Source organism: Setaria italica, chromosome VII (genome assembly GCF_000263155.2).
Source record: "Setaria italica strain Yugu1 chromosome VII, Setaria_italica_v2.0, whole genome shotgun sequence".
NCBI lineage: Eukaryota > Viridiplantae > Streptophyta > Magnoliopsida > Poales > Poaceae > Setaria > Setaria italica.
In genome coordinates, this window is record NC_028456.1 from 30,705,404 (window position 1) to 30,726,875 (window position 21,472).

Consider the following 21,472-nt stretch of genomic DNA (forward strand, 5'->3'; position numbering starts at 1 on the left):
TCTTGCTATGCATTCTTTTGCTTTTCTTGTGGCAACTGTTTTTTTTTCCGCCACAAACCGTTTGTCTACATCTTGTGTGGCCTACACTAAAAAAATCGAAGCTAATAGTTGTGGCGAGCGAGCCAGCCAGTGAATCCTCCTCTTTCAAGCGACTGGCGATGTCGGCAGCCGGCGAGAAGAAGAAGACGGCATGCGTGACCGGAGGGAACGGGTACATCGCCTCGGCTCTGATCAAGATGCTGCTGGAGAAGGGCTACGCCGTCAAGACGACGGTCAGGAACCCCGGTTCGATTCCTTCCTTGAACCCTCTTATCGAACGTCAGCGAATTGCTGCACATCTGCATCAACTGTAGTTTTGATCCTGAAACCCCAGATGACATGGCGAAGAACTCCCACCTCAAGAACTTGCAGGCGCTCGGCCCCCTGACCGTCCTCCGCGCCGACCTGGATGAAGAGGGCAGCTTCGACGAGGCCGTCGCCGGCTGCGACTACGCCTTCCTCGTCGCCGCTCCGGTGAACCTCGCGTCCGAGGATCCTGAGGTGCGCAGTCTGGCTCAGGCATCCCTTAACAGTCAGTCAGTCACCACTGTTCTGTGTTCTGCCTGCCTGTTGGCTCGCTCAATTCAACTCGATCTGCGCGTGGCAGAAAGAGCTGATCGAGGCAGCCGTCCGAGGAACTCTGAACGTGATGAGGTCGTGCGTGAAAGCGGGGACGGTGAAGCGCGTCATCCTGACCTCGTCGGCGGCCTCGATCATCATGAGGCCGGAGCTGCAGGGTGACGGCCATGTCCTGGACGAGGAGTCCTGGTCCAACGTCGAGTACCTCAGAGCCAACAAGACTGCTTTCTGGGTACGCGCCGTTCCTTCGGAACCAGCATGTTTTATTGGTCCGTTTGCTAATGGTGTTCGCGTTGCGTTTGCGTCGCAGGGTTACCCGGTCTCCAAGGTGCTCTCGGAGAAGGCGGCGTGCAGGTTCGCGGAGGAGCACGGCATCAGCCTCGTCACCGTCTGCCCCGTCGTCACCGTCGGTGCGGCACCGGCGCCGACCGCCCGCACCAGCGTCCCGAACTGCCTCTCCCTTCTGTCCGGTGAGGCCGTGAGCACGAGCGCTGAGATGAGCTGACCGGAAGACAGAGAAGAACTTGTCGATTTCTCTCGTACCTGCAGTTCTTTTCATACCGCTGCGTCACGTGACTATCGCAGGCGACGAGGCAGAGTTCGCCGTGCTGAGAGGCATGGCGAAGGTGTCCGGCACGGTGCCGCTGGTTCACGTCGACGACGTCTGCCGCGCCGAGCTATTCGTCGCCGAGGAGGAGGCGGCCGCGGGGAGGTACCTCTGCTGCAGCCTCAACACGACCATCGCCGAGCTCGCGCGTTTCCTATCTGCAAATTACCCGCAGTACACTGTGAAAACGAAGCTGCTGTGAGTTGAACTCTAAATAAAGAATCTGCTGTGAAGTAAGAATCAGGCACTTGCTTTGCAGTGAGGAGTGATTATCGCCTTCCACTTTGCAGCTCTGGTGATCTGCTTGAGAAGCCGAGAGCACGCCTGTCATCGGCGAAGCTGGTCGGTGAAGGGTTTGAGTACAGGTACAAGACGCTCGATGGGATGTACGACGACATGATCGACTATGGCAAAGCCTTGGGAATTCTGCCCAATCTATGATGCTCCTCTGCTTTGTATGGGTGGGTGATCACAACTCCAAACCAGCAAGCAGTTGCAAGATCCTCCATGCTGCTAGAGTACTAGTACTGGTACGTTGAATAAATACATTGTGATGATAGATGTGGGTGGTTTAGATTCATTCATAGAAAATTTGGGTTTATTTTCCCATAATGGCAAAGATATGTAATTTGAATATACATTTTAGGGCACTTTGGGTTATTGTTTTATGATGGCACATGTGAGTGATTTAAAAGAAAATTAATTAGATATTATTGGTAACCACTTGCGGTTAACGGCATTGCAATTTGTAACAAGAAACTGACTTTCGTGATTCTTCTTTTTCCCCACAGAGCCCTTCCATTCATTGGAGTGTGGCCGCCTATCTTTCAGAATCAGATTGAGAATTTCGATTTCAATCACATCCATTCAATCGGATTAGTCATCATAAAGATCCATTACACTTGGCTGAATGTGTCATTTTCAGTGCGAGGCGTAAGTCATAACAACAGACAAACTGTCGTCGTCATCGTTCCCCACGATCTGTCCTTTATTTTTTTATTTTTTTGCCTTGTTTAGTTCCCTTTTCTCAACTTTGGCACTATGCAAAAAGAAAAATTCCCCATCACATCAAACTTACGATATATGCATGAGTACTAAATGTAGACGAAATCAAAAACTAATTACACAGTTTTGTTGTACTTTGCGAAACGAATCTTTTGAGCCTAATTAGTCAATGTTTGGACAATAATTCACAAATACAAACGAAATACTACCGTTGCGCATTTATAGCAAAATGCAAACTTTGCCACTCCCAATTTGGGAACTAAACAAGGCCAGGGCTATTTGGCGAAGGGCTGTTTGGCGATAGGGTGTTAAAATTTAACACCCGTCACATCGGATGTTTGGATGATAATTAGGAGTATTAAATATAGGCTAATTACAAAACTAATTGCATAGATGGAGTGTAATTCGCGAGACGAATCTATTAAGCCTAATTAGTCCATAATTTGACAACGTGGTGCTAAGTAATCATTTGCTAATGATGAATTAATTAGGTTTAATAGATTCATCTCGCGAATTAGCACAGGATTCTGCAATTAGTTTTATAATTAGCTCATGTTTAGTTCTCCTAATTAGCATCCGAACATCCGATGTGACAATGTTAAAGTTTAGTACCTCATATCCAAACACCTCCGAAATCAACCTAGCGCTGGTCGCGGCCCCAACGATCACTGTCCCTGTGGGCGGCTGCTAACAACCGATCAAGCAATCAGCACCTGACCTACGCCATCGATCTCTTCCTACAGCAGACTGCATCTTCTCCTGAAAGTTCAGGTGTCCGGGTGAGTGAATCTCCTCTTTCCGGCGATTCAGCCTCTACTAGTGTGGAGTGAGGATAGCGGCTAGGGGACGTCGTGACCGGCGATGTCGGCCGACGACAAGATGAAGACGGCGTGCGTCACCGGAGGGAGCGGGTACATCGCCTCCGCGCTCATCAAGATGCTGTTGGAGAAAGGGTATGCCGTGAAGACGACGGTCAGGAACCCCGGTTTGATTCACTGATCCATCCCTTTCAGCTCTTTTTTTCTTCTGTTTCTCGTAGGGATGAAATTTTCGGAGTAGTTGCAAAAATTGACAATAATAACTAGTACTCCATGTGTTCTCATAAGAGGTTCCTTTAATCATGTTGGAGTAAAACAAATTACTGTGAAAGAATTTGTCAGCATGATCCTGAATCTTCCAAGTGCTTGCCGCTTTGCTTCCGCAACCCCCAGATGACATGGCGAACAACTCCCACCTCAAGAACTTGCAGGCGCTCGGCCCCCTGGAGGTCCTCCGCGCAGATTTGGACGAAGAAGGCAGCTTCGATGAAGCCGTCGCCGGCTGCGACTACGCCTTCCTTGTCGCCGCTCCCGTGAACCTCAAGTCGGAGAATCCTGAGGTGTGGGGCCACTGTTCTGCTGTAAAAATTTGGCACTACTGAACAATGCCTTGACTTGGTCCACTCAAATGAACTCGATGCATGGCAGAAAGAGCTGATCGAGCCAGCTGTCCGAGGAACTCTGAACGTGATGAGGTCGTGCGTGAAAGCGGGGACGGTGAAGCGCGTCATCCTGACCTCGTCGGCGTCCTCGATCACCAGGAGGCCGGAGCTGCAGGGCGACGGCCATGTCCTGGACGAGGAGTCCTGGTCCAACGTCGAGTACCTCAGAGCCAACAAGACTGCTTTCTGGGTACGCGCCGTTCCTTCTGAACCAGCATGTTTTATTGGTCCGTTTGCTAATGGTGTTCGCGTTGCGTTCGCTTCGCAGGGTTACCCGGTCTCCAAGGTGCTCTCGGAGAAGGCGGCGTGCAGGTTCGCGGAGGAGCACGGCATCAGCCTCGTCACCGTCTGCCCCGTCGTCACCGTCGGTGCGGCGCCGTCGCCGACCGCCCGCACCAGCGTCCCGAGCTGCCTCTCCCTTCTGTCCGGTGAGGCCGTGAGCACGAGCGCTGAGATGAGCTGACCGGAAGTCAGAGAAGAACTTGTCGATTTCTCTCGTACCTGCAGTTCTTTTCATACCGCTGCGTCGCGTGACTATCGCAGGCGACGAGGCAGAGTTCGCCGTGCTGACAGGCATGGCGAAGGCGTCCGGCACGGTGCCGCTGGTTCACGTCGACGACGTCTGCCGCGCCGAGCTGTTCGTCGCCGAGGAGGAGGCGGCCGCGGGGAGGTACCTCTGCTGCAGCCTCAACACGACCATCGCCGAGCTCGCGCGTTTCCTGGCACACAAGTACCCGCAGTACGGCGTGAAAACAGACCTGCTGTAAGAATCGGGCCTCAACTCTGAACCTTTCGTTGCACTGACTAGTGAGGACTGATGAGTGATGCATGATCCTGGGCTTCCGCTTTGCAGCTCCGACGACGTGCTTGAGAAGCCGAGAGCGTGCGTATCGTCCGCGAAGCTGGTGAGGGAAGGGTTCGAGTACAAGTACGAGACGCTGGATGGGATGTACGACGACATGGTCGAGTACGGCAAGGCCTTAGGAATTCTCACCAACTGATGATGTTCCTCCGCTTTGGGGTGTCACAATTCCAAAATGTGCTTGCAAAACAAGTCTATGGTTTCCGGAAAAAAGAGAGAGAGAGAGTTTATGTTAACTTTATGAGAGGAAACAACAGGTCCTTGTTTATTACCAGAAATAATGCGAAAAATACATCCCACAACCGTTTGTCCCCCCACGCTTTATCTCCCACCGTCCAGGACGCTTTAACATTCGTGCGCAAGCTGCCTCGCGTGGATCTTCGTTGACCGCTCCGCGCGCTTGCTGGTCTCGCGCGGCCACCCAACGCGTGAGTACCCCTCCGGCCCTCCCCTCCCCACCCACCCAACACGCAATTGATGCCATCGGAGCATGGTCAAGTAAAAAAAGTAATACCTCCGTTTATTTTTAAAAAAATATGATATGAGATGATACGGTTTTCTAAATTACATTTTGACCATTAATTTATCTTATACTATATTATTTGGATTATAAACTTACAATCGAGTACATTTAATTATAAATCCAACCATTTCAAGTGTACATCATAAAAATAAAAAATTATTAGTTAAATTATTGGTCGAAGATAACATCGTTTGAATCTTGATATGCATGTACACCTTATAAATATAAACTGAGGGAGTAATTGCTATTTATCTTTTTGATATTGTCACCTTTTTCCATGATAGAAAAAAAAGTATTACAATGTTGGAATATTTTATTTCTCTACGTACTTTTTATGTCACTGCCGGGACTTTTTTTTCTTTAGATCTCAGAATATTTAGATTTTAACCAAAAAAATGGCCCTAATCTTCTGAAACAATTCGCTACCTAGAACATTTTTTTCTTAGACCAGAATATGACAAACCTAACAGATTTTTATCATAAATAACGTTCCTTAAAAAAAACTGAAGAAACTAGTGTCCAAGAAATAGCATCTCCCATTTATAAAAAACAAGTTTACCGGTTATTATGGATATGGATTACAAGCAAAAGGCGGGATATCAGCTGAGCAAGATATATAGCAGAGAAACCGCAGTCCTACAAAACGCATTATACTTGGTAAATGTCAAACAAACATCTAAAAAAATCAGAACAGCTACGAGAGCACCACGACTGCACGAGCTTGAAAGAACCACCAAACAATGCGCGGGTCCTTTGGGGATTTGCTTTATCTTCAGCATGTCGTCCTCCTGGTTTTGCGACCTGTCACTTCTTTACTTGAGTCAGCACCTCCCCCTGTCCACGATTCTTTTTGTTTAAGACTCGCCATCGCTGTACAAGGGAGACAATTTCGTAATCAAAACAATGAACTTGTCTCGGAGTGTTGTTTTTCTCTCACTGACACCTCTTTCCATCCAATATTTGGTCTACTCAGCTGGTGCCTGGTGGTTGCATGCAGCCAGCTGCAACAACTGAGCAAGAGGACAGTCAAAGAATACAGTCTCCATCCAGTTGTCCACGACGCTTGAAAAACCTTAGGGCCTGTTTTCTTGCAGTTGCTAAACTTTAGATGCTAAAAGTTGCTAAAGTTTAGCATCTAAAGTTTAGCCAAACCTGTTTTCTTCCACTTGCTAAAAGGCATTGAATGAGAAGGTTAAAGACATGTTTGCCCCTAATGATTGCTACCCTTCTTTCTCTCTCATCTCACTCCTCCCTGGCGCCATTTTTTCTCCCTCCTCCCTGGCGCCATTCTTCTGTCCGGTTGAACTGCTCTTGGCGCCAGGATTTCCTTGGCGCCATTTCTTTCCTGGCGCCATTTCTTTCCTGTCATGATGCACCTTCCTGCCCATTTGTTCCATTCTAGCGCCGTTCCTACTAACGTTGCGTCGATCAATAAAATGGAATGCCACGATGCTGGCAGCTATTTTTTTTTATTGAATCAAAAAATTATTGTGCATCCCAAAAATTACATTATTACAACAAAAAAGTAAAGGATCCTATGACCTATTGAACAATCCATCGGCTATCCAATCCCGAAACTGGTTCATGCTTTGATCTTCATATTCATGTTGGGTAGCACCTTCATTTGCTTGAGATGATGGTCCTTCAGAAGGTGTAGCATCGTTTTCTTCATCATCCGCATTATCAAAATCAACATCACCAATAGCACTCTCTCTAATGAAATTATGAATTGCCATGCAAGCAATAATTATTTGACTTTGCTTTGCCATTGGATAAGATGGTAAATCGCGCAGAATACGCCATTTGTTCTTCAACACCCCAAATGACCTCTCGATGACATTTCTTAATGATGAATGTGCATAATTGAAATGCTCCTTTTTACCTCTGGGAATTCGTCCGGCTCGAAATTCTGGTAGATGATATTTCGTACCCTTGTACGGGGCAAGATACCCAATACGGTTTGCGTATCCAGAGTCGACAAGATAAAACTTCCCTGCACATCAACAATTTTCGTGTTACATATATCCACAAACATCAAAAGTACTACGTGCAGATAGTTCATAGATGAAGGAAGTACCTTCAGGGGGGTGTGGAAATTTATCGCCATACTTGTCCAATGCATCTTTGAAGACTCTCATGTCATGAACCGATCCAGGCCATCCCGCGACGACAAAGGTAAATCTCATGTCGAAGTCACATATGGCTAACACATTCTGACTAGTGTACCCATGTCGTCCCGTATGTTGGACAGCCTTATCTGCTGGCACAACAACAGGCACGTGTGTCCCATCTATAGCCCCAATGCAATTGTCAAAGTATGGAGAGAACCGTGCTGACCTCAACTTCGGATGCACAGTACTGAATGTTGGGTCAACTGGTCTAATGATATCCCCTGCTAGTTTGCAAATGCTGTGTAATACTTTGTTGAACTTCCTACTAATTGTGCAAGTAGACCTAACAAAACGGTCTTCGGCTTGCCTCATGCTTTGGGGGGCACCACACATCCACAGGAATAAAGCTAAAGACTCTACTGATGTCATTCTCCTAGTAGACTTTAATCCATAAGACTGTACAAGGACATTATGAAGCCTATCAAAAACATTCCTATTCATCCTGAACATGTTGTGACAAGATGTTCTATTTCCTAAAGTTTTGATAACCCATTCATATCCTGATTCTGTTGGTACTCTATATTCTGATCTATTCAAATGTGTGGCATAATAGTACATACCGAGGAAAGCACCCAATGCAACAAATTCTCTTCTTATCCTTTTCCTCTTCTGAAACCAGTCATCAACATAGTCAAACAGATCAACCTGTACATACAATGAAATAGTCCACAAATCAGCCATGTCATAGTACACACAAATTGTGATTAAAAGTTCTGAACAAGGCAGCCATGAAATTGATGTCAACTAAACAGCCACAAATCACAAGATCAATTTATTAAAAGCTCTAATATGACTACAACCACAACATGACAGATTCATAGTTCTCAACAAATTGTCCACACAAACCACAAATCATAGTTCACACAAAAGTTCTAACATCACTAGCAACACAACATGACAGCTACTTGATGTGGCCTACAATTCATGGGCGACCAAAGGTCTTCCCACACTTAGTTTGCAACCATTTGAACCTAAGTTCCTTTGTCGATAGTGTGCCAAAAGCTACCCTGTTAAATCTATCCCTAAACAACTCCATAGCAAAAAAGTACTCTTCTGACTCTTCTGATGCTCCACACTCCTGTGCCAATAGAAGGCTTGCTTTGTACTCATCTTCTTCTTTGTCATGAGAATGCCTTCTAAATTCCAACTCCAGCTCCTTCTGCTTCAGTTGTTGTTGCAGTTCCATTTCCCTCTGCTTCAACTGCAACTCCATCTTCACCCTCATGGTAGTGTTATCTTCAGAGATCCCCTCATGCATAGTGTCTATGAGGCCCTTGAACATCTTGAAAAAAGGACTTTTACTCTTCTTTTGAGGGCTTGATGCTGTATCAGCTGTACTGGTACTCCTTTTCTTGCTGCCATTACTCATAGGGCTCATAGGGCTCTGTTCAGGGTAGTCATCCACATCAAATTGGAAGTCCTCTTCTTCAGGTACCTCCTGCCTCTCTTCATCCACATCTCCTGGTATGGTTGTAGTTGATCCATCAACTACATTTTTGTGGTACATCTCATACAGCAGCTCAAGATAGTGAGGTAGAAACTTGCTAAATTTACGGCATTCTGGATACTGCAAGCGAATGACACAGGAATTCAGAAACTATATGTACTCCAGGCACAAAACTAAAAGAAATTATCACAAACAACAAAAAAAAACTACCTTGCAGTATTTATCCCACCAGGCTTTACTTGCTGAAATGGCTCCATTATTTTTCCTACCTAATCCTGATTGTTTCATCGCGAAAACGTAAAATTCATATAATTTCTTGCATTGATCCCACCTATTTCTGAATTGCTTCGGTTCATGCCTGATGGTGGTCCTCTCCGCAAATTTGGCAGCTATTTCCTTGAAACCTCTAGAATTGACCACCCCACCTGTTGCATTTCCTATACGGATTTGTTCCACAGCTAATTCGCAAAAAATTCCTGTGTTTAATTCGCTCCAGTTTGCTCTATGACATTTGTTCTACCAGAAAATGAAAAACATAAATACAATTCACTAAAACATGGAGATGCACACTGCACAGTGAGGACAGGATGCTTACATGATGATCCTCCCCAGATTCCTCGTCCAATTGTTCAACATCCTCTGTGTTCATGGATGCAGAATAGGCAGCAGAGGCTGCGCCTCGTCCCAATCTCCCCCGAAGATGTTGCCGGATAGGAGGACTTGCATCTGAATATGTAAGATCACAACACTCAGAACCGCAAAGCTTGCAAATCATCAAACCATACAACCAATTCAGTAGGTCTTTACCTGAAGGCGGCGAAGGTGAAGCAGTACGGCGCCTTCCCCGGCCACGGCGGCCACCACGTGCGGTGCCAGCCCTTCCCCGGGCGATTGGAACACCACCATCGGTCTGACGGGGAGGTGAAACGAGCCGATCCTAACAACCATCGCCGCGTCCTCTTCCAAGATTCCAGGATGTCAGTGTATTCATCGAGGTAGGGGAAAGGACTCGTCGTGGGAGTTCAGATCAAGATCCTGCATGTTGACCCTCCCAGCCGAGAGAGATGGAGCCGCCCGAGCGCGAGACGGGCCCGTGGGACATGAACTCCAACTCCTCTGGATCGGGAAGGGGCGCAAGGAATAGGGAACGAAGGGGGCCGCCGAGGATGAAGCACCCTGCGACCAATCACGGGTATCCGGCCATTGCTAGGAGCTGTTGCGGTGGGGATGGGGTAAGGGGAGTTGGAGGTTGCGGAGAGGATGGGGATGGAGCAGGGGCGGCGAGTATGGCGGATCCGGGAGTTGTGTCGGCGAGGATGGCGGATCCGGGGTGGGAGTGGGGGGAGGGGGACGATGGGATGGCGGATCTGGAGTTGGAGTGGGGGGAGGGGGAAGATAGGGCGGCCTCCAGCAGCAGGCGGCGGCGGCCCTGGACTCCGGGGGTGGCGGCGGTCCTGGACTCCGGGGGGCGGCGGCGGCAGTGGACTCCAGGAGCCGGCGGCGGTGGAGCTAGACTATTGGAGGCGGCGGCGGGAGATTGTATGGGCAGCGCCGGTGGATGCGTTGCGGCGGCGGCGGTGGATGCGGCGCGGCTAGGGCGGCGGTGGATGCGTCGCGGCTAGGGCGGCGGTGGGGCTCGACCCCAGGAGCCGGCGGCGGTCGATGCGTGGCGGAGGCGGCGGATGCGTGGCGGCGGCGGGGGTGGATGCGGTTGCGGCGGCGGCGCTCGATGCGGGGCAGGAAGGGGGCGGATGCGAAGAGAAGAGGAGGCGGGCGTGCGGGAGTGCGGGTGGATGCAGAGTGCGGGAGGGGTATGCGTGCGGGAGTGCGGGACTGCCAGACAATAATGAGGGGTAGAAGGTGTCCAGCCCACCTTTTAGCAAGTTTTAGCAACCCAAAACTTGCTAAAGATCTAAACTTTAGCAACTCAACTTTAGCAAGTTTAGCAAGACTGTTTTCCAATTTAGCAGCTCAAAGTTGCTAAATTTTAGCATCTAAATTTTAGATGGGTGGAAGAAAACAGGCCCTTAATACTCCTGCAACAACTGCCAGAGAAGAAATATTCCTTGTTTTACTATGTTCAAGGTTAAATTTAGTGGAGCAAACGACCATCATCCCATTCTTAACCTCGCATTTAGCTGTCATGGGCTGGTACGGTACATTCTTAAATGCCCACGCGATCGTCGAGCTCGTGGACCTACTGACCAATCGGCAACCACCGACTGGAGCATCGTTTTCCTAGGGGCAATTCTGCAACTTTCAGCCCCGAAAAAGATCCCGAGTGTTTTTCATGGAACAGTTTATCTCGTCCCCGGACGTCGTCGTCGACGTTCTCACCGTGTCGTCGACCTGCCGGCGTCACCGCTTGAGAGAAAGCGATAAGATCTCGAGCACCCTGTGGCTGTGAACCATCGTGTGGAGCACCCTGGCAGGCAGCAAGCTTACAAAAGGCACGTTGCTCAGCCAGTGTGCCAACCATCCACCTCAGAACTTCAGGATCCAGAGCCACAGTACACTGCCTCAGTGCTTGAGTCGAGAGAACCAGCAGTGCTCGTGTTCACCTTGCCAAAGATGGCGGCCGCGGCCGGTGAGGAGAGGAAGAAGACGGCGTGCGTGACCGGGGGGAACGGGTACATCGCGTCGATGCTCATCAAGATGCTGCTGGAGAAGGGCTACGTTGTGAAGACGACGGTCAGGCACCCCGGTTAGATTATCTTCCCTCCCCTTTCTCGGTTCTGACTTGTGAATGATCAAAAGTGCATTAGTGTTCTGATACTGAATCGAATCGTATCCCAGAGAACAAGGAGGACAACTCCCACCTGGAGGACATGAAGAAGCTCGGCACCCTGGAGGTGTTCCGCGCCGACCTGGGCGAAGAAGGCAGCTACGACGAGGCCGTCGCCGGCTGCGACTACGCCTTCCTCCTCGCAGCCCCGGTGGACTACACGTCCAAGAACCCTGAGGTGCGCAAACGTCATCACTGCCACTCGATCGTCAGTCACCTCATTGACATATATGATATTCACACCGATCGAAGTTGTTCGATTATGGCAGAAAGAGCTGATGGAGCTCGGAGTCCAAGGCACGCTCAACGTGATGCGGTCGTGCGTGAAGGCCGGGACGGTGAAGCGCGTGATCCTGACCTCGTCGACGGCCGCCGTCTCCAGCAAGCCGCTGCAAGGCGACGGTCACGTGCTGGACGAGGAGTCCTTCTCCGACGTCGAGTACCTCACCGCCAAAAGGACCGGTCTCTGGGTACGCCTGCACTGCACAAACGCATATCATTGTTCATCACTTCTGCACCCTGAACAATGTTCAGTCCGTTTGCATGCTGATGGCGCCGTGATCGCGCTTCCTCCGCATCATAACACAGGCGTACCCGGTGTCGAAGGTGCTCATGGAGCAGGCGGCGTCCAAGTTCGCGGAGGAGCACGGCCTGAGCCTGGTGACCCTGTGCCCGTCCGTCACCGTGGGGGAGGCGCCGGACAGGCAGGTCTACACCACCGTCCCGGCCATCCTCTCCCTGCTGTCGGGCGACGACAAGGAGCTCGGCGTGCTCAAGGGCATCGAGAGGGCCTCCGGGTCGGTGCCGCTGGTGCACGTGCACGACGTCTGCCGCGCCGAGATCTTCGTCGCCGAGGCGGAGGCGGCCGCCGGCAGGTACATCTGCAACGCCCTCGACACCACCATCGTCGAGATCGCCCGATTCCTGGCGGACAAGTACCCGCAGTACAACGTCAACACCGAGCTGTAAGATCACTCGATTGCTTTGATTGATCCTTTCTTTGCCCTCCTGGAGATCATGGCTAGCGACGATCGATCTGGTTGCATGAACAATTACATTAATAAACCTCTTGCAGCTCCGGCGACCTCCTCAAGAAGCCGATAGCGCTGCTGCCGTCGACGAAGCTGGAGAAGGACGGGTTCGAGTTCGAGTTCAAGACGCTGGAGCACATCTACGACGACATGGTGGAGTACGGCAAGGCACTGGGGATCCTGCGCAGCTGATCGAGTACCCTGTACAGCTGTACTGTACCCGCAGAATAAGTCCGTGCCGTGCAGTGGGGTGCCTTTTGTCACCTCCTCAGGGCGCAAAATAATTAATTGCGGGGAGTGTAGCTCATGTCATGTGTTTGTGTTCCTTCAAAATTTGAGATTCCAGAGTTTTCAGTCCTATCCGTATCACATTAGTGCGCTTTGCTACGCGTCAGTGGGGGAAATCACTTTGGTTTTTCACCTGGGGCAACTACTACATACATGGCATGCCCGCCAAGTACATGAATGGCTGCATGCATCTCTAGTTGTAGCTGTAGTTGATGCACAGACCTGGAGGTTATATTTTCTTTGTTAAAAAGGCATACCAGGCAAGCACGATGACGCAATAGAGGCGCCATGTATGTGTGGAAAAACTCACGAATCCCGAATTCATTCCTCTTCTCTCACTTTCACCAGGGTGCGAATGACTAATGAGGCGCATAGCCTAAAGTCATGCTTGGATCCTCCCAACTTTGTTTAAGCTCTGCAAACGAGGCAGCTTGTAGCTTTGTATAAGCTAGCTGGCTGGATACTTGAAAACTGGAGTATAAGCTAACTTTTTATAAGTTGAACTATTCGGGATTAACTAGAGCAGTTTTTAAGCAGGTTTCTATTAGCTCCAGCTAATTCAAACGGGGCCTAAGTGTGTATATGTGGTAAACTGGTAGTGTATTTCCAGGTCTGAACAAGGAAGGCCTGTATTTCTGTCTGTAAGCATCCATTGACGTGAGCACATCCAAAGTTTGGTTAAACGTTTCTTGACATCAGATTGCATTGGACTGCATCCTCTGGAGTCAGGACACAGGTCGAGCAACGTAATTTTGTTTCTTTTTATGTCTTGCCTACTCCCTAGCTGGTAGCAGCTCCCATTGTTGTTCCTCCGTCGCCGTGCGCTGCAGCTGTGAAAACGTAAAACAAACCAGGACAATGTCTGTGCGCGCACAGTGAAGTGATGCGGAATATGCATTCAAGACCCCCCCCCCCCCCCCCCCCCCCCAAAAAAAAAAAAAGGAAAATGGGACATGCAAGCAGGAAGGATTTGAAAAGTTGGGAGAACGTTTTCCACGCAGGTGACAGAGCGGACCGCGTTCGGAAGGTCAAGATTTTCTGAAGGCGTGCCAGTTGTCACGCACCGATGGGACAGAAAGGTGGCGACAAAGTAGGATCTCAGGATCATTCATGCCGCATTTGGTCCCCCGGATTATCCAACTGACACGCGGGTAACGGTGACTTGAGTCATGGCAATAATGAGCGCCTGCCTGTGTTGCTGCTCCTGGAAAAGTTTCAGCCCTTGTTTAGTTCACCTCTAAATCCCAACTTTAACACTATGCAAAAAGAAAATTTCCTATAACATCAAACTTGCGGTACATGCATGGAGTACTAAATGTAGATGAAATTAAAATTAATTGCACAGTTTTATGGTACTTTGCGAGACGAAGCTTTTGAGCCTAATTAGTTAATGTTTGGACAATAGACGAAGCTTTTGAGCCTAATTAGTTAATGTTTGGACAATAATTCACAAATACAAACGAAACGCTACAGTGTGCTACAGTGCTGGTACAGTGATTTTGGCACTTCAAAATTAGGCAACTAAACATGGCCTCAACTTGAAATGAAAGGAGATTAAAAAAAAAAGGTTTTTGGAGTCGTCTGTGCTCTAGAGTAGCGCGTTGTTTGGATACAGGCCCATAAAATTGTACCTGTCACATTGGATGTTTGATACTAATTAGGAGTATTAAATATAGTCTAATTACAAAACTAATTACACAGATGAAGTCTAATTCACGAGACGAATCTATTAAGCCTAATTAGTTCATGATTTGACAATGTGGTGCTACAGTAACCATTTGCTAATGATGGATTAATTAGGCTTAATAGATTCGTCTCGCGAATTAGTATAGGGTTCTGCAGTTAATTTTATAATTAGCTCATATTTAGTCCTATGGATTAATTAGGCTTAATAGATTCGTCTCGCGAATTAGTATAGGGTTCTGCAGTTAATTTTATAATTAGCTCATATTTAGTCCTCCTAATTAGCGTCCGAACATCTGATGTGATCCTAAAATTTAGTACCTAGAGTGTTCCGCTGTCTTGTTGCTTGCTTCTCATTTCTCATGGAAGAATCGTTCCCTAGAACCATCCTCAAACAGGGTAATCTGATCAGGGCCTCTTCTCAGCAAAATTGCCTCTGACAGCGCGCGAGCCGGGCCCCGGGGCTGGCCGGCATGTGCAGGAGCTGCTGGTCGCTTGCGCTCGGCGCCGTGCGACTCGTCTGGCCCAGCACCGCGTGCTCGCGCGGTGGGCAGAATGATGGCTTGCTATCGCGCGATCGTGCACGCTTCGACTTTTCTCCGTGAAGATAGGAGATACCTGTCCTCGCATCTCATCATCTTCTGTGGCGCGCGTGGGTGTTCCTGCACTCCACTCCACTCCTCTCATCCCCTCTCATCCTGTATTCCTGTGCAGTGGCAGCGACTGAGGCCCGACATGAGAAATGTTGACATGGCTGACACTGAGCGGCGATGGTGTGGCAAGGCATTCGATTGGGCGCGCTTTGCACCATGCATGTGATCCCCTTTTTGTGACCTTGTCCTGCGCACGGCACGGCACTGTCATTGCCGGCCGGCCCCATGCGCGTCGCGTCGGAGAAGGAGCTGAGCTTTGGACCGGGCGTGCCGGCAGGATTACCAGTGGCAGCAAGAGATTTGCTGCCGGCCTGCCGCTGCTGAATGGCTGAATTGAAACCAAAGGGACCGATCTCCTCCTGTCTGGCATGAGTGCTACGAATCGCGCACTAGCTCCTGCTCCTGGCGTACGTCTACGACTCCTGCCGGAAACGATTTAGGATCTGAGATTCATTTGTATATATTGCAAATTCATGAATTGTCATTTGTTGGTTGGATTGTGAATAGTCAGATGCCAAGGTAGCCCCGACGACGGACCATTACGAGCTCGTCCTGCATGCCTCGTCGTGCCGGACTGCCGGTACGCCCGCCACCGCCAGGCGTCACGCACGCCTCAACGCGTGCCCGTCCGTCCGTGCGTGACAACATGTTGCATTTACCCATGTGCGCACTAAAAAGGCCGGCCTGAAGGCCTGCTGCTAACTACTATTGGCTGCGGCGGAATTAGGCTAGGCCGAGTCTAGCCCATGGCGCAACGTGTTCTTCTATCGGCCCATGCACGAATGGTTGAGAACTAGCAGAAAATTCTGTTGGTCTCAAAGGAATTTGAGACCAAACAGATCCAAATTACAATGGCAACAATGCTTGAAATTGGAAAAACTAATCTCCCAGGTAGGACTCCTTTTTTATAGTGATCCATAAGCTACTTTACATCCCGAAAATATCCTTTCTCAACCACTACATTCCTAGAATACGCCATACATAAAAGTCATTGAAGAAACGTGTACAAATTGAATTCTTCCACGTGGTCACATTTCTCACGCCTTCCATCCTCTAACCTCGAAACTTCGTCTTCATTTTAAGCCGATCATCTAGCCTCGAGGCGTCATCCGCGATTCGAGACGAATGCCCAGCCTCGAGACGTCTGCTTCGTTGAGTCTTTGTCGAGAGGTGATAGCCTCGCATAGTTCTTCTCCGAGCATCGTTCCTAAGTAAAGAGTAAAAAGATAAAAGCTCGGTGTCCGAAACGACTCCAACACTCGAGGGTTGGTCCAGTTGAAGTTAGCCATTATTGTTATCAATCACTACCCTCGAGTTCTTCCAAGAGCTGAGGTGATGCAGGATTTACTATTAGAGATGCCTTTACAGAGCGTGCAAGGTTAAAGGAGTTCCACTTTCCTTGTTGCCGATGCGTTACTTGTGAGGTTAGTCTCGAGACTTGCTAACGACGTTCGAGGATAATTGAGTTTTACTTCTTAGTCTGGGACTCGCGAGGCTAGAAGGACTTTGCGCCTGATGCAGACATTGCAAGGTCAAAGAATTTTTATCCCAGAGACAACACTCGAGGGTGTCTATATTTTGACGGTCCCAACAAAATCAAACCTCACTCTTCCTCCCGGTTTTCTTCTCCCCCTGCTGTCTTTTGTTGCGCCTCGAGTCCTCCTCGGCCGCTCCGATGTGGCCATGTCCACAAATCCTCTCTCTCAGTTCCGCCCCAAACGCGTCCATCACAAAATTGGCGTTGTACCGCTTACGGTTCACCTCATCCACAACACAGTGTTATCACAAAACTTCATTTGACCATTCTCAGGCCTGGTTTGGTTTCTTTGCTTATTTTTAGCACCCGTGTTTAGATACTAATTAGAAGTATTAAACGTAGACTATTTACAAAACCCATTACATAAGTGGAGGCTAAACGGCGAGACAAATCTATTAAGCCTAATTAGTCCATGATTTGACAATGTGTTGCTATAGTAAATATTTGTTAATGATGGATTAATTAGACTTAATAGATTCGTCTCGCCGTTTAGGCTCCACTTATGTAATGAGTTTTATAAATAGTATACGTTTAATACTCCTAATTAGTATCTGACACGTGCTAAAAATAAGAAAAAAAACACCCCCTCAGCTTGTCCCCGACAGAAGACAGCTCGTCGTCTTTCATGGCCTCATGGGTGGGGTAGTCAGTGAAATCAGACCACATGGTGCGGATGAGGACAAGGAGTTTGCAATTGTGCATGTGTTTCACATGGCAACCTACAACCATGCCTCCTTTTGTCTGCGCGCGCGCGAGGGCCGTGTGGCATCTGACAACCATCCCAGGTCAGAATCACTGAGGTCTTGTTTAGTTACATTAAAACTCTCAATTTTGACACTATGCAAAAAGAAGATTCCCCGTTACATCAAACTTACGGTATATGCATGGAATACTAAATGTATACGAAATCAAAAACTAATTGCACAGTTTTGTTGTACTTTGCGAGACGAATCTTTTGAGCCTAATTAGTCAATATTTGGACAATAATTCACAAATACAAACGAAACGCTACAGTGTGCTACAGTGCTACATCAGTAATTTTGGATACCCAAATTCAGGGCAACTAAACAAAGCCTGAATCAGTGGCACGCTGGCACTGTGGCATGGCAGGGCCTGGACGACAAATTCTACGGCCCTGTGACACCAATCACATCGACCGTGTATCACCACCAAGCTGGATCGATGCTTCTCTGTCCGATATGATGTGTATATGATGCCGGCTCCTTGGAGTGGCAACCACACCTGATTGCCCGGGGAAACCAAACCCTCCTCATCTCCGGTCCTCACTCTCAAACTCCCGGTATGCTGGCCGCCGGTGGCGTGAAGACGGCGTGCGTCACGGGAGGCAACGGGTACATCGCCTCCGCGCTCGTGAAGTTGCTGCTGGAGAAGGGCTACGCTGTCAAGGCGACTGTCAGAAACCCGGGTCGGTTTGCATTGCTTGCTTCCCTGCAACTTTGCTTATTTCCCCCCCTCCCTTTGAGTTTTTTAGTTGCTGGATTCCGTTCTGCTGTAACATGCTGGTCCGGTTTGGATGAAATTTGTGCGCGCGAATTGGATGTGTACAAGTAGTAACTTGATGGGTGCACAACGTCTTGCTCTCCCAAGGCAGGCCAGGGGATGGCTTATTTGGTCACTGAAGCTAGCACTTACTACGAGCTGTAACAAAATTTGTATGTAGATGACACGGAGAAGAACTCCCACCTCAAGGAGCTGCAGGCACTCGGCCCCCTGGAGATCCTGCGCGCCGACCTGGACCAAGAAGGCAGCTTCGACGAAGCCGTCGCCGGCTGCGACTACGCCTTCCTCGTCGCCGCTCCGGTGAACCTCACGTCGGAGAACCCTGAGGTGCGGGGACATCACCCAACAATGACACTGTTCGATCTGCTGTAAATCTCAATTAGCTTCAAGTTGTCATTCTGTGACTGAGCCTCGATCTCGTACTGTATTTTCATCGGGCGACGTACTGCAGAAAGACCAGATCGAGCCGTCCGTGGGAGGGACCCTGAACGTGATGAGGTCGTGCGCGAAAGCGGGGACGGTGCGGCGCGTGGTGCTCACTTCGGCGGCCTCCTCGGTCTGCATCAGGCCGCTGGAGGGCGACGGGCATGTGCTGGACGAGGAGTCCTGGTCCGACCTGGAGTGGGTCACCGCCGAGAAGCCACCAAGCTGGGTGCGCGTACACTTCCCCCCATGCTCATGCATGCTTGTTCAGTCAGATCAGATCAGTGTCGGGCATTCATATTTATCGGCGAAGCATGTGTGTTGCAGGGGTACGTGGTCTCCAAGGTGCTGTCGGAGAAGGAGGCGCTCAGGTTGGCGCAGGAGCACGGCATCAGCCTGGTCATCGCGTGCCCCGTCCTCACCGTCGGCGCGTCGCCGGTGCCCAAGGTGTACACGAGCGTCCCCGCCAGCCTCTCCATGCTATCCGGTGAGGAAGACGATGCACAGGCACAACAATGGTGCCGAGAACATTCCAAGATCCTCATGTTCTTGCATTGCCGCGTCAGCCGACGACTTCCTGTGGAAGTTTTATGCTAGCTGCATTGTTGCGAATAGTGATTTATTTCATACGATTATAACTCTAGGCGACGAGGCAGCGCTGGGCATGCTGAAAGGCATCGAGAAGACCTTCGGCGGGGTGCCCATCGTCGACCTGGACGACCTCTGCCGCGCCGAGGTGTTCCTGGCCGAGACGGAGACTACGGCGTCGGGGAGGTACATCTGCAGCAGCTTCACCACCACCATCGTCGAGATCGCACGGTTCCTGGAGAGAAAGTACCCGCAGTACAGCGTCAACGTAGGCAACGAGTAAGACTGCTGCTTTTTATCGCTGATGGTCTCGTGTGGTTGTACATGCCTAGTGATAATAAATGCGTGCCGGTTGTTGTGAATTTGTAGCTCATCAGGTGAGCTCCTGGAGAAGCCGCGAGTCTGCCTGTCCTCGGCGAAGCTGGTGGAGGAGGGGTTCGAGTTCAGGTACAAGACGCTGGACGAGATATACCAAGACGTGGTCGGGTACGGCAAGGCGCTGGGGATCCTTCCCTACTGATGAGCCTGGAAGTTTTTAGCCTGTTCGCTTCAGCTTATTCAGCCGGCTTATCAGTTACCAAACAGTATTTCCCTCTCACAACAAATCAGCCGTTTCAGCTTTTCAGCCGGCTTATAAGCTGAAGCGAACAGAACAGACCCTTTATGTTGTTTCTTTGCCGCTAGGCTCTCTATCAGGCCCAAATAGCATGTTTGCCTGACCCGTCGAAACAAATGAGGAGTGGCAAACAGGGCCCACCTTCGCCATGGCACGTGACAGCCCACTTAGATGAAACCTCTGCGCGGGCGCGGCGCCACCGCCTCGCGAGCCAGCAGCAAGCAGTACGGGCCCCCGCCACGCGGCCGACGGGCCGAGCAAGCGCATGCGCATGCGCAGCGCCACTTGGGCATCCGCCGCTGCGCCCGGCGAACGGATGACGAAGCTACGCGAGCTAGGAGGAGGAGGACGCCAAAGCCGGGCCGTCATGCAGTCGTGCCACGCGACCGGTCGCACGCTTCCAGGAGCTAACGCCACGCCATTCCAAGTGTTCAACGACTGCGGCGGCGGCACATGTGCGCGCTATGCCGTGGGCGATAGTAGTCAGTCTGTTCGCTTCAGCTTATTCAACTGGTTTATCAGTCACCAAACAGTATTTTCCTCTCACAATAAATCAGCCGTTTCAGCTTTTCAGCCAGCTTATAAGCTGAAGTGAACAGGCTAAATATCATTTGCGCGGCCGCGGACAAGGTGTGTCAGCCTGATCTCCGATCCTGCTGCTCGGAGCGAAGTTCTGGAGCACGCCGGATCGATCTGGTCACGGCGGAGTGATCGGATTCGTCCCCCGCCGTACGCGTGGTGGATCTGGCGACCGAGCGGCCGGCCTGATCCCGTCGGACCACTGGTCGGAAGGGGATGCGTGGTAACCAGGCTTTACGCCGGACCACGGAAGAGAGCCGTTGCTACGGTGCCAAAAGGGTAGAGAAGGCCACAGCAGCATATACCCGCACCGCACGATGCCCCGCTGTCGCTTTCCCCAATTGCGATTTCAGCTCTAACGCTGCGAGACCGTAAAAAATGGACACCGGAGCCAGTGAACACGAGCTGCCTCGCTGTAGCGCAGCCTGCTGCAGTGCTGCTGTTCACGGTTGACGCCGTCGTTGCCTTTGCCTCCAATTGTGAGAGCGATGCACAACGACTTGTGGCTGCGCAAATCCAGCAATAATCAAATCCGACTTTTCAGGTCTAGATAAAAATCGATCCTCGTCTATTCGTCGCCGTTGCGCTAGCTCCTTTGGAATCGACAATGTTCAGATAACTGGAAACTGGAACTCTGACACGTTTGGAGCAAGCCGTCCCGTCCAAAGTCACTGCAAGTCTGCTAAGCACGACACGGGCTAGAATAATCCGTAAACCAAAACCAACGGCGCGTCCAGATACGACGCACTGGGAGCTGCAAGGATTTCCATTTTCTTCAGGACTGTCGATTACCAGGAAGGCCTGTATGTATGTCACGACGGTCGCTGTGAATAGCTTCCATATAAAACAACGGCACGCCGTCAGTAGCCGCGCCTTCGCCTCCGCCGCGGGCGGCGGCTTAGCTACAAATATGGATGGCTAGATGGGCCAGGTCTGTGGTGGCACTATAGCCGGCTCTAAAAAGCCCAACACTAACACGACACAACACGAAGGCAATAGTATCCAGGCCGACCCGATCCTAAGCATCGGGCAGTGCCTGGGCCACAACCTTCAGC

The 21,472-nt window shown here is 50.1% G+C and overlaps 3 protein-coding genes across 5 annotated transcripts; 2 read left to right on the forward strand and 1 right to left on the reverse strand.

Annotated features, from left to right (window-relative positions):
• Positions 1-43: 43 nt before the first annotated feature.
• Positions 44-4,887, forward strand: LOC101759132. Its single transcript, XM_022828555.1, has 10 exons — positions 44-285; positions 374-540; positions 647-1,088; positions 1,204-1,423; positions 1,516-1,663; positions 3,086-3,215; positions 3,442-3,608; positions 3,697-4,138; positions 4,254-4,473; positions 4,564-4,887. Exons 1-10 carry the CDS (start codon positions 159-161, stop codon positions 4,709-4,711), a joined length of 2,211 nt encoding a protein of 736 aa, XP_022684290.1. The 5' UTR covers positions 44-158; the 3' UTR covers positions 4,712-4,887.
• Positions 4,888-6,527: 1,640 nt separating this feature from the next.
• On the reverse strand, positions 6,528-9,657 carry LOC101759812 (L10-interacting MYB domain-containing protein). Of its 3 annotated transcripts, none has more exons than XM_022828291.1 (4): positions 9,521-9,657; positions 9,309-9,439; positions 7,173-7,911; positions 6,528-7,088 (listed from the first exon to the last, which is right to left on the reverse strand). In XM_022828291.1, exons 2-4 carry the CDS (start codon positions 9,360-9,362, stop codon positions 6,631-6,633), a joined length of 1,251 nt encoding a protein of 416 aa, XP_022684026.1. In that variant the 5' UTR covers positions 9,363-9,439; positions 9,521-9,657; the 3' UTR covers positions 6,528-6,630. The 3 variants fall into 3 exon arrangements, with proteins under 3 accessions (XP_022684026.1, XP_004976918.1, XP_022684027.1); XM_004976861.3 differs by lacking the exons at positions 6,528-7,088; positions 7,173-7,911 and adding exons at positions 8,007-8,833; positions 8,924-9,229; XM_022828292.1 differs by lacking the exons at positions 6,528-7,088; positions 7,173-7,911 and adding an exon at positions 8,007-8,833.
• A 1,346-nt stretch (positions 9,658-11,003) lies between these two features.
• LOC101760635 lies at positions 11,004-19,987 on the forward strand. Its single transcript, XM_022828556.1, has 11 exons — positions 11,004-11,417; positions 11,510-11,676; positions 11,768-11,968; positions 12,087-12,463; positions 12,574-12,718; positions 17,900-18,116; positions 18,372-18,538; positions 18,663-18,863; positions 18,962-19,121; positions 19,279-19,501; positions 19,592-19,987. Exons 1-11 carry the CDS (start codon positions 11,285-11,287, stop codon positions 19,740-19,742), a joined length of 2,142 nt encoding a protein of 713 aa, XP_022684291.1. The 5' UTR covers positions 11,004-11,284; the 3' UTR covers positions 19,743-19,987.
• Positions 19,988-21,472: the final 1,485 nt, after the last annotated feature.

Coding starts and splice junctions, on each gene's coding strand:
- LOC101759132 (XM_022828555.1), top strand. CDS start 159: ATGTCGGCAGCCGGCGAGAAGAAGAAGACGGCATGCGTGACCGGAGGG. Junction 1,089..1,203: donor CTGCCTCTCCCTTCTGTCCG/GTGAGGCCGTGA, acceptor TGACTATCGCAG/GCGACGAGGCAGAGTTCGCC. Junction 3,216..3,441: donor GACGACGGTCAGGAACCCCG/GTTTGATTCACT, acceptor CGCAACCCCCAG/ATGACATGGCGAACAACTCC.
- LOC101759812 (XM_022828291.1), bottom strand. CDS start 9,362: ATGAACACAGAGGATGTTGAACAATTGGACGAGGAATCTGGGGAGGAT. Junction 7,912..9,308: donor AATCTGGGGAGGATCATCAT/GTAAGCATCCTG, acceptor TTGTATGTACAG/GTTGATCTGTTTGACTATGT. Junction 7,089..7,172: donor ATTTCCACACCCCCCTGAAG/GTACTTCCTTCA, acceptor GTTGATGTGCAG/GGAAGTTTTATCTTGTCGAC.
- LOC101760635 (XM_022828556.1), top strand. CDS start 11,285: ATGGCGGCCGCGGCCGGTGAGGAGAGGAAGAAGACGGCGTGCGTGACC. Junction 11,677..11,767: donor ACACGTCCAAGAACCCTGAG/GTGCGCAAACGT, acceptor CGATTATGGCAG/AAAGAGCTGATGGAGCTCGG. Junction 19,502..19,591: donor AGCGTCAACGTAGGCAACGA/GTAAGACTGCTG, acceptor GTGAATTTGTAG/CTCATCAGGTGAGCTCCTGG.